At 42.6% G+C, this 10776-nt stretch overlaps 1 protein-coding gene across 1 annotated transcript; it reads right to left on the bottom strand.

Annotated features, from left to right (window-relative positions):
- Window positions 1-6727: 6727 nt before the first annotated feature.
- Window positions 6728-10771, bottom strand: LOC138977197 (uncharacterized). The gene is made up of 6 exons (XM_070350102.1): window positions 10632-10771; window positions 9162-9213; window positions 7867-7950; window positions 7485-7620; window positions 7130-7182; window positions 6728-6847 (listed from the first exon to the last, which is right to left on the bottom strand). Exons 1-6 carry the CDS (start codon window positions 10769-10771, stop codon window positions 6728-6730), a joined length of 585 nt encoding a protein of 194 aa, XP_070206203.1.
- Window positions 10772-10776: the final 5 nt, after the last annotated feature.

Here is a 10776-nt window from a genome sequence, read left to right on the forward strand (position 1 = left end):
AGGTTGGGTTGTTTTTACCTTCACCGTTTGTTGGTGTAACACTTATGTTTTTTCGTAGCTTTATTTATTCTCTCCGTGATTTCCGTGACTGTTGTTATGTCAGGGGGGTATGTCGTTTTGAATAAGCGAAATTTCTTGGCGTTGTATTGTTTTCATTACCTTATGTAAGCAAGGCAGGGGTTGTTATGTCACTTGACTTGTTAAGAGGTTTTAACAAGATGATCTTTCAAGTTCCTGTGTCTTGCATAGGCAACGAGGGGAGGTTTAGGGAACAAGCCGGAACATTCTGTGTCTTGTAGAATCAGCTTCCAGTGTTTCAAGAGTTTCTTTTTAAGGTGTCTCAGTCTAGGGTTGTAGGTTGAGACCATGAGGAGTGGTGGAGCTTTGTTTTTGGTGGGATGGTCTCTCTTTTGTTTTAGAAGTGTGTTTCTTGGTATGTTCAAGACTTCCCGTTTGATTAACTCCAGTTCGTCCGGTATATATTCTCTCTCAAGGAGTTTTGAAAGGAATAAATCAGTTTCCTTGTTCTGTGTGGTTATGTTGTTGTTGGTGCGAATGTATCTGATCAATTCACCTTTCACAAGTCCTTTAAAGACACTAGGAGGGTGGGCAGATTCCCGATGGAGATACTGAAATGTTTCAGTAGATTTCCTGTGTGTTTTCAAGTCCAATATTTTGTTGGACAAGAATCTGTTACCCTTGTAGATGGTGGTGTCAAGAAACGTCGCCTCTGAGTCAGAGATGTTGTTTGTGAATTTGAGTAATAGATGGTGGGCGTTGGCAATATCAAACAGCTGATGTATTTGGTTTTGGTCAGCATTAAAGAACAAGATGCCGTCATCTCTGTAGCGTCTGTGCCAGAGAATTGTGTCTTTGTAGGCATATTTGTCGAGGATTTCAATCATGAGTTGAAACATGCGTATATCGCATATTTCTGGGGATGCTGTCATTCCCATGGCGGCCCCAATGCACTGGTTGTAGTGTTGGTTGTCAAACACAAAGTTGTTGTTTTTCAAGATGAGCTCAAGAAGTGACACGATGTGTGATTTGTGGATAGGTGGTAGTGGTGGGATACACAGGGTGGTGGGCAAAGCTTCGTCCACAGCTCTTAAGAGTTCAACCGCTGTCATGTTGGTGTACATGCTAGTGATGTCAAATGTACAAATGAGCACATTGGGGGGAAGAGCGAGTTGTTCAATTTTCTGGATAAAATCCAATGTGTCTCTGATGTAGGTAGGTTGTCTTTTTACTGTAGGTAGTAGGAAGAAATCGATGAATTTTCCCACGTAGTGGGAGGGGGTGTCACATTGGGAAATGATAGGTCTGCCTGGAATTCTAGTACCCTGGACTCCGTTTGTTTGTAGGTTGCAAATTTCTTCTTTGGAGAATTTGTGTACTTTAGGGAGAAAGTACAGTTTGCCCATTGTTTTGCATTTTTGGTTTGGCACAGGAAATTGTATGTTGGTTTGTCAATTTGTTGGGTTTCCTTTAGATGTTATGATTGTCATCATTTGGTTGATCAGTGACAGTTGATCAGGTGGGGGGATGGTTTTGTAGTGTACCCCTGAACGATGGAATTGTGCTTCCTCGTCGTAGGTAGTTTTGTTCAAGATCTAGATTGTGTTGTTTTTGTCAGCTTTACGTATGACTATGTCTTGATTGTCAGATAGCTCCTTGAGGGCTTTCCTTTCATCTTCAGAGAGGTTGGGTTGTTTTTACCTTCACCGTTTGTTGGTGTAACACTTATGTTTTTTCGTAGCTTTATTTATTCTCTCCGTGATTTCCGTGACTGTTGTTATGTCAGGGGGGTATGTCGTTTTGAATAAGCGAAATTTCTTGGCGTTGTATTGTTTTCATTACCTTATGTAAGCAAGGCAGGGGTTGTTATGTCACTTGACTTGTTAAGAGGTTTTAACAAGATGATCTTTCAAGTTCCTGTGTCTTGCATAGGCAACGAGGGGAGGTTTAGGGAACAAGCCGGAACATTCTGTGTCTTGTAGAATCAGCTTCCAGTGTTTCAAGAGTTTCTTTTTAAGGTGTCTCAGTCTAGGGTTGTAGGTTGAGACCATGAGGAGTGGTGGAGCTTTGTTTTTGGTGGGATGGTCTCTCTTTTGTTTTAGAAGTGTGTTTCTTGGTATGTTCAAGACTTCCCGTTTGATTAACTCCAGTTCGTCCGGTATATATTCTCTCTCAAGGAGTTTTGAAAGGAATAAATCAGTTTCCTTGTTCTGTGTGGTTATGTTGTTGTTGGTGCGAATGTATCTGATCAATTCACCTTTCACAAGTCCTTTAAAGACACTAGGAGGGTGGGCAGATTCCCGATGGAGATACTGAAATGTTTCAGTAGATTTCCTGTGTGTTTTCAAGTCCAATATTTTGTTGGACAAGAATCTGTTACCCTTGTAGATGGTGGTGTCAAGAAACGTCGCCTCTGAGTCAGAGATGTTGTTTGTGAATTTGAGTAATAGATGGTGGGCGTTGGCAATATCAAACAGCTGATGTATTTGGTTTTGGTCAGCATTAAAGAACAAGATGCCGTCATCTCTGTAGCGTCTGTGCCAGAGAATTGTGTCTTTGTAGGCATATTTGTCGAGGATTTCAATCATGAGTTGAAACATGCGTATATCGCATATTTCTGGGGATGCTGTCATTCCCATGGCGGCCCCAATGCACTGGTTGTAGTGTTGGTTGTCAAACACAAAGTTGTTGTTTTTCAAGATGAGCTCAAGAAGTGACACGATGTGTGATTTGTGGATAGGTGGTAGTGGTGGGATACACAGGGTGGTGGGCAAAGCTTCGTCCACAGCTCTTAAGAGTTCAACCGCTGTCATGTTGGTGTACATGCTAGTGATGTCAAATGTACAAATGAGCACATTGGGGGGAAGAGTGAGTTGTTCAATTTTCTGGATAAAATCCAATGTGTCTCTGATGTAGGTAGGTTGTCTTTTTACTGTAGGTAGTAGGAAGAAATCGATGAATTTTCCCACGTAGTGGGAGGGGGTGTCACATTGGGAAATGATAGGTCTGCCTGGAATTCTAGTACCCTGGACTCCGTTTGTTTGTAGGTTGCAAATTTCTTCTTTGGAGAATTCGTGTACTTTAGGGAGAAAGTACAGTTTGCCCATTGTTTTGCATTTTTGGTTTGGCACAGAACATTGTATGTTGGTTTGTCAATTTGTTGGGTTTCCTTTAGATGTTATGATTGTCATCATTTGGTTGATCAGTGACAGTTGATCAGGTGGGGGGGATGGTTTTGTAGTGTACCCCTGAAAGATGGAATTGTGCTTCCTCGTCGTAGGTAGTTTTGTTCAAGATCTAGATTGTGTTGTTTTTGTCAGCTTTACGTATGACTATGTCTTGATTGTCAGATAGCTCCTTGGGGGCTTTCCTTTCATCTTCAGAGAGGTTGGATTGTAGTTTCTTTAAAAGAGAGATTGTATAGTTCCATTCTGGTATTGAAGATGTACTCTTCGATGGCTTCGTTGCCTAGTGGGGGGTTCCAATTGGATTTTGTGTAGAACGGAGGTATTTCCGTGTTGGAGGTGTTTTCACGGAAGTGAAATTTGCATCGAATGTTTCGTGCAAGTTTGTAGAAATCTGCAGATATGTTTTCTCATGGTTGGTTTGTTGGTTTTTGGCGTTGGTATGAATTTGAGGCCTTTTGCTAAGCCCAGATATTGTCCATTCGAGAGTTGCACATTTGACAAGTTGATCACGAATTGTTTGGCTCGTGTCAAGTTGTTGTTGATCTTCTTTTCTTTCTCATTAGACAGTCTGGTTTGTTTCCTCCTTTGGATACGGAGTTGTGTTTTGGAGTGTCTGCCCATGATTTGGGAGAGAGCCGTATATAGTGACAAGTGCACTTTGACCACGGATAGTGGGGTGGTATCGCGTGTCCTTTTGATACGGGAATGTGAGGGTATGAGCAAAACGTCGAGATTGGGTATGTGTGCTCAGTTGGAGGTTTTAATTAGTGCCAATGTGTAGATATAACAGTTGGGGGAGAGGCTTAGGAATGTGCAGGCCCCAGTCTCTTCGTCTCCTTTCCCCGTCCCTTGATTGGGTTTGAGGGATGGCAAATGCCGGAAATACCTAGTGCTGGAGGGATTAGCTGTAGCGTATCGGCGTCTGTGACTTGATACCCTTCTTGCTGCGGCGTCATAGTTGAAACGGATGTGTCCCGTCTGTTCGGGTTGATATTTGGGGAATAGTGTAGAATTGTAACCTCTTAGTCTGGTTAGAGGCACATAGTTTAGGTGTGTGCCGGAAATGCCCTGGCACTGGAAGGATTAGCTGTATCGTTTCAGCGTCTGTTGCTAGAAACCGTTCTATTTGCTGTGTCATAGTGGAGACAGATGTTTCCCATCTCTGAGGGTTTGATAACTGGGGATTAATTGTAGAGTTGTATCATTTTCCCTAATTCAAAGCAAACACTTTATGAGGAAATTGAATTTCTCTCTCAAGGGTGTAAGTTTAAGGTTTTTCCAGGCTTGGCAAATATTTTAGGCAAAACACAGATTCCTGTTGAGATGGTAGTTGTAGTTGGTGTTGGTTTTGTTGACGGTGGGGTTTGTAGAAATTATAATCGTTCTTGAGTTCGTGTTGTTGAAATTTTTGTAGTAGTTGTTGTTGATGTGGATGTAGTCAATGTCTGATTTGTTACAAGGACATTCTTGTGTGTTCCCAGCACTGTTTATTAGTGTACATCAGTTGTTGGAGGTGCTGTTGAAATTTAAGCCGTTCTTCCCGATGTGGGGTTGTTGTGGTTGTTGTGGTTGTAGTTGTATCTGTTTTGTTGTTGTTTGTTGATGGTGTCGTCTTAGTTATCTTTGTTCCTTTTGTTGTTATGGTATACACAGTTGTTCTTGCTTACGCAAGGCATCAGCTGTTCGTGTTCAGCTGTTTTAGCAGTGTGCTTCAATACTTAGAGGTACTGGGTGATGGTGTTAATGTTGTAAAGCAACAAATGTACAGGTTGTATATGGGAGAGGTTGTGGGTGTCTTCAGGTGCTTTTTCAAACTAACATTGTAGTTGTTCTGGGTTATCGAGCTGTTATTCCTGTTGGTGTAGTAGTGTACACTGAGAGGTGTTGGTCTTGTTACACGCGGTGTCTGCCGTTTGTGTTCTTGAGGGTAAAAATCAAGGGTCTGCCAACCCCAGCAAATGCAGTAGGCAGCCCAGAGATCCCTAAGTACCTCTCCCAAAGATGTTACTTTTTGGCAAGATTTACAGTTTCAAGCTGTTAGGACAACTTCTTTGAAATTGTGATTTTACAGAGGTTTTTTGGGGAAACTGAAAGGTAGCCTCGTCAGGGGACAACTATTTAAACCCATATCCTCATCATCTTGTTTCTCGATTGAGAATAATCATTTATAGATGACTATTATTCATTTCCTTTGTTGGGGTGTACTTGCATGTACTGGTGGTTGATTACCCAAATGTCCTCTCAGTGATTGAGGCTTATATGAGGCTAAGTGATTATAAATGTCACTGTTCCTTTAACGGGTTTATTAAGTATTTTTATGTGTACTAATGGTACAGGTAGGTATGGGGAGTGGTGTAGTTGGTTATTCAAACCATCTCGTTATTTTGTTTCTCCACAAACAAATAATCATTTATGTATGATTTATCAGTAGTGTACCCCACAAGATCTGAGTGTTATTATGATCACAGTAGCTTTGATAGTAGAGGCTGAGCGTTTCCAATGAGGGTAAACGTATTGTAGAGATCGGTAGTCAAGGCTGTTTTGCCCGTCGGTGGTGAGAAGATCGTATATATTGCCCTTGGTTGGGCTGTTGCTCTCCTAATGTGAGGCAGATTAAGTTAAAGTATCTCTCAGTGGTTGAGGATTTCGTTGTATGTGTACCTCACAAATTCTGAGGGTTATGATCACAGTAGCTTTGATAGTAGAGGCTGAGCGTTTCAAATGAGGGTAAACGTATTGTGGAGATCAGTAATCAAGGCTGTTTTGCCCGTCGGTGGTGAGAAGATCGTATATATTGCCCTTGGTTGGGCTGTTGCTCTCCTAATGTGAGGCAGATTAAGTTGAAGTATCTCTCAGTGATTGGGGATTCCGTTGTATGTGTACCTCACAAATTCTGAGGGTTATGATCACAGTAACCTTGGTAGTAGAGGGTGCGCGTTCTCACTGAAGTTGAACGTATTGTAGAGATCGGTAGTCAAGGCTGTTTTGTCCGTCGGTGATGAGAAGATCGTATATATTGCCCTTGGTTGGGCTGTTGCTCTCTTAATGTGAGTCAGATTGAGTTGAAGTACCTCTCAGTAATTGAGGTTTTCGTTGTATGTGTACCTCACAAATTCTGAGGGTCATGATCACAGTAGCTGTGATAGTGGAGGCTGAGCGTTCCCACTGGCAAGTAAATTGACTCTGCGTGTTTAAGTAGATAGTTTCGTCAGAGTTGATCTGAGTTCTTATTGGCGGTTACCAATTCCCGCCCGTGGGTTGGCTGGTTCTTGTAATTAGGGGATAAGTGTGTGTCACTCAACACCCCTTAGGCTTGGTGGGCGGAGTTATTGTGGGGGTGATTGTTGGGCGCGAAACTGCGTCCCTCCCTGTTCGTTGCGGTTGGGTGACCGTGTTACGTGTCAATTATTCTGTGTACTTAGCACTGATAATCAGTGTCTGTTCCAATGTCTGCTCCAATGTCTGCTCCAGCGTGTCTCCTGGGCGGACGCGGGGACGGACGCGCGAACGGATGGCCAGCCTCACGGACGCACGGACGGACGGACGGACGGTGTGTCTCCTCCAATGTATCTCCTCCAATGTATCTCCTCCAGTGTCTCCTCCAGTGTCTCCTCCAGGGTCTGCTCCAGTGTTTCTCCAAACTGCAACAACACCAACATCAGCATTAATAGCAACAGCAATAATAACAATCACTAAAATAGCATCAGCATCAACAACAATCACAAACACAACAACAACACAACTGGAACAGCAGTGCAGCAGCAGCAAAACCACAACCGCACCAAGAGAAAGAACACCTGCAGAAGCAACAGCAACAACAAAAACAACCTCAACAACAAGAAGAAGAACAACAACAACAGCAACTACGTCAACAACACCAAGAACAACAACAACAACACCAACAACAACAACAGCATCAGCACCCCCGACACAGCACCAAGAAAAAGAACAGCTGGAAGACCAGCAGCTAGAACCCCTACAAAAACAACAAAAATAGCATCATCAACAAAAGCAACAACAACAAAATCAAAACCACTAACAAAAGCAATAACAACAATTACAACAACAGCATCAGCATCAACTACACGCTCAAAATCAGCAAAAGCAAAACACTTAAACAGCAGCACCATCACGACAGCAGCAAGTGAAAAACAGCAGCAGGAACAACAGCAACAGCGTCAACAAAACAAAACACAACAACAACAACAACAATTAACAATAACATTAACATTGACAACAAGAACAACTATTAAGATAACAGAAACTGCAAAAACTTACAACTCCTCCATTGTGCTAGCTTTAGTGTCGGCGCCAATGTCTCCTCCAACGTCTGCTCCAATGTCTCCGGCATTGTCTGCTCCAATGTCTCCTCCAGAGTCTCTTCCAATGTCTGCTCCAATGTCTGCTCCAGTGTCTGTGAGGGACAGAGAAAGAGATATTGTTAGTGTATCTGTGAAAACGAGCAGTGTCCCCTGCAGTGTCTGCTCCAACGTCTCCTCCCGTGTCTGTTCCAATGTCTGCTCCAATGTCTGCTCCAGCGTGTCTCCTGGGCGGACGCGCGGACGGACGCGCGGACGGACGCGGGGACGGACGCGCGGACGGACGCGGGGACGGACGCGCGGACGGATGGCTAGCCTCACGGACGCGCGGGTGGACGGACGGACGGTGTGTCTCCTCCAATTTGTCTCCTCCAATGTATCTCCTCCAGTGTCTCCTCCAAGGTCTGCTCCAGTGTTTCTCCAAACTGCAACAACACCAACATCAGCATCAATAGCAACAGCAATAATTACAATCACTAAAATAGCATCAGCATCAACAACAATCACAAAGTTAGCAACAACAACACAACTGGAACACCAGCAGAGCAGCAGCAGCAAAACCACAACCGCACCAATCGAAAGAACACCTGCTGAAGCAACAGCAACAACCTCAACAAAAACAACCTCAACAACAAGAAGAAGAAGAACAACAACTACAGCAACTACGTCAACAACACCAAGAACAACAACAACAACAACAACAACAGCATCAGCACCACCGACACAGCACCAAGAACAAGTCGCGTAAGGCGAAAATACAATATTTAGTCAAGTAGCTGTCGAACTCACAGAATGAAACTGAACGCAATGCCATTTTTCAGCAAGACCGTATACTCGTAGCATCGTCAGTCCACCGCTCATGGCAAAGGCAGTGAAATTGACAAGAAGAGCGGGGTAGTAGTTGCGCTAAGAAGGATAGCACGCTTTTCTGTACCTCTCTTTGTTTTAACTTTCTGAGCGTGTTTTTAATCCAAACATATCATATCTATATGTTTTTGGAATCAGGAACCGACAAGGAATAAGATGAAAGTGTTTTTAAATTGATTTGGACAATTTAATTTTGATAATAATTTTTATATATTTAATTTTCAGAGCTTGTTTTTAATCCGAATATAACATATTTATATGTTTTTGGAATCAGCAAATGATGGAGAATAAGATGAACGTAAATTTGGATCGTTTTATAAATTTTTATTTTTTTTTTACAATTTTCAGATTTTTAATGACCAAAGTCATTAATTAATTTTTAAGCCACCACGCTGAAATGCAATACCGAAGTCCGGGCTTCGTCAAAGATTACTTGACCAAAATTTCAACCAATTTGGTTGAAAAATGAGGGCGTGACAGTGCCGCCTCAACTTTCACAAAAAGCCGGATATGACGTCATCAAAGACATTTATCAAAAAAATGAAAAAAACGTTCGGGGATTTCATACCCAGGAACTCTCATGTCAAATTTCATAAAGATCGGTCCAGTAGTTTAGTCTGAATCGCTCTACACACACACACAGACAGACAGACAGACAGACAGACACACGCACATACACCACGACCCTCGTTTCGATTCCCCCTCGATGTTAAAATATTTAGTCAAAACTTGACTAAATATAAAAAGCAACAGCAACAATAACAATCACCAAAATAGCATCAGCATCAACAACAATCACAAAGTTAGCAACAACAACACCACTGCAAATGCAGAGCAGCAGCAGCAAAACCACAACCGCACCAAGAGAAAGAACACCTGCAGAAGCAACAGCAACAACCTCAACAACCAAAAGCTCAACAACAACAAGAAGAAGAACAACAGCAACTACGTCAACAACAACAACACCAAGAACAAGAACAAATACAAGAACAAGAACCGTCGCGATATAACCTTGAATGGTTGAAAACGAAGTTAAACACCAAATAAAGAAAGAAAGAACAAGAACAAAAACAACAAGAAGAGCAAACGCTCGATCGAGTCACTTTCGCAGTTCTGAATATTATATGAGGCATCAGATGGACAGGAAGAAATTGCTATTCACAACACAATGAGTCACGTTCACATAAAATTTGAGCCCGGTCACTTTTATAGTTTCCGAGAAAAGCCCAACGTTAAGTTGTGTGTTGCCGAACAGAAAAGGCTAGTTATCTCCCTTGTTTTTCTAATAACGTTCGTAAAAGGCTACAGATGTAAATACTTTGATGTAAAGAATAATCCTACAAAGTTTCAATCACATCCGATGAACTTTGTCAAAGATATAAAATGTCTAATTTTTCCTTTGACGCTGACCTGTGACCTTGAAAAAGGTCAAAGGTCAACGAAACCATCGTTAAAGTGTAGAGGTCATTGGAGGTCACGACTAAACAAAATATGAGCCCGATCGCTTTGATAGTTTCCGAGAAAAGTCCAACGTTAAGGTGGTGTCTACGGACGGCCGGCCGGCCGGACAGACTAACACTGACCGATTACATAGAGTCACTTTTTCTCAAGTGACTCAAAAACAACAACAAAAACAACAACAACAACAACAACAACAGTCAACATCAGCACCACCGACACAGCACCAAGAAAAAGAACAGCCGAAAGACCAGCAGCAAGAACCTCTACAAAAACAACAACAACAAAAACAACATCAACATCAACAACAACGACAACAACAACAACAATAACAGCATCACCAACAACAGCAGCAGAAGCAATATTGACAATATTAACATTACCAACAACAACAACAACAACAACCACAACATTAACATTAATATTATCATTAACATTGACAACAAGAACAACTATTAAGATAACAGAAACTGCAAAAACTTACAACTCCTCCAGTGTGCTAGCTTTAGTGTTGGCGCCAATGTCTCCTCCAGCGTCTGCTCCAATGTCTCCTGCATTGTCTGCTCCAATGTCTCCTACAGTGTCTGTTCCAATGTCTGCTCCAGAGTCTCCTCCAATGTCTGCTCCAGAGTCTCCTCCAATGTCTGCTCCAGAGTCTCCTCCAATGTCTGCTCCAGTGTCTGCATCGATGTCTACTCCAGTGTCTGTGAGGGACAGAGAAAGAGAGATTGTTAGTGTATCTGTGAAAACGAGCAGTGTCCCCTGCAGTGTCTGCTCCAACGTCTCCTCCCGTGTCCGTTCCAATGTCTGCTCCAGTGTCTGCTCCAGAGTCTCCTGCAGTGTCTGTTCCATTGTCTGCTCCAGAGTCTCCTCCAATGTCTGCTCCAGAGTCTCCTCCAATGTCTGCTCCAGTGTCTGCATCGATG

Source organism: Littorina saxatilis, linkage group LG9, assembly GCF_037325665.1.
Source record: "Littorina saxatilis isolate snail1 linkage group LG9, US_GU_Lsax_2.0, whole genome shotgun sequence".
In the NCBI taxonomy this organism is placed as follows: domain Eukaryota; kingdom Metazoa; phylum Mollusca; class Gastropoda; order Littorinimorpha; family Littorinidae; genus Littorina; species Littorina saxatilis.

Coding starts and splice junctions, on each gene's coding strand:
- LOC138977197 (XM_070350102.1), bottom strand. CDS start 10,771: ATGCAGACACTGGAGCAGACATTGGAGGAGACTCTGGAGCAGACATTG. Junction 7,621..7,866: donor TTGGAGGAGACACACCGTCC/GTCCGTCCACCC, acceptor TGTCCCTCACAG/ACACTGGAGCAGACATTGGA. Junction 7,183..7,484: donor GCTAGCACAATGGAGGAGTT/GTAAGTTTTTGC, acceptor TTGTTTTTGTAG/GGGTTCTAGCTGCTGGTCTT.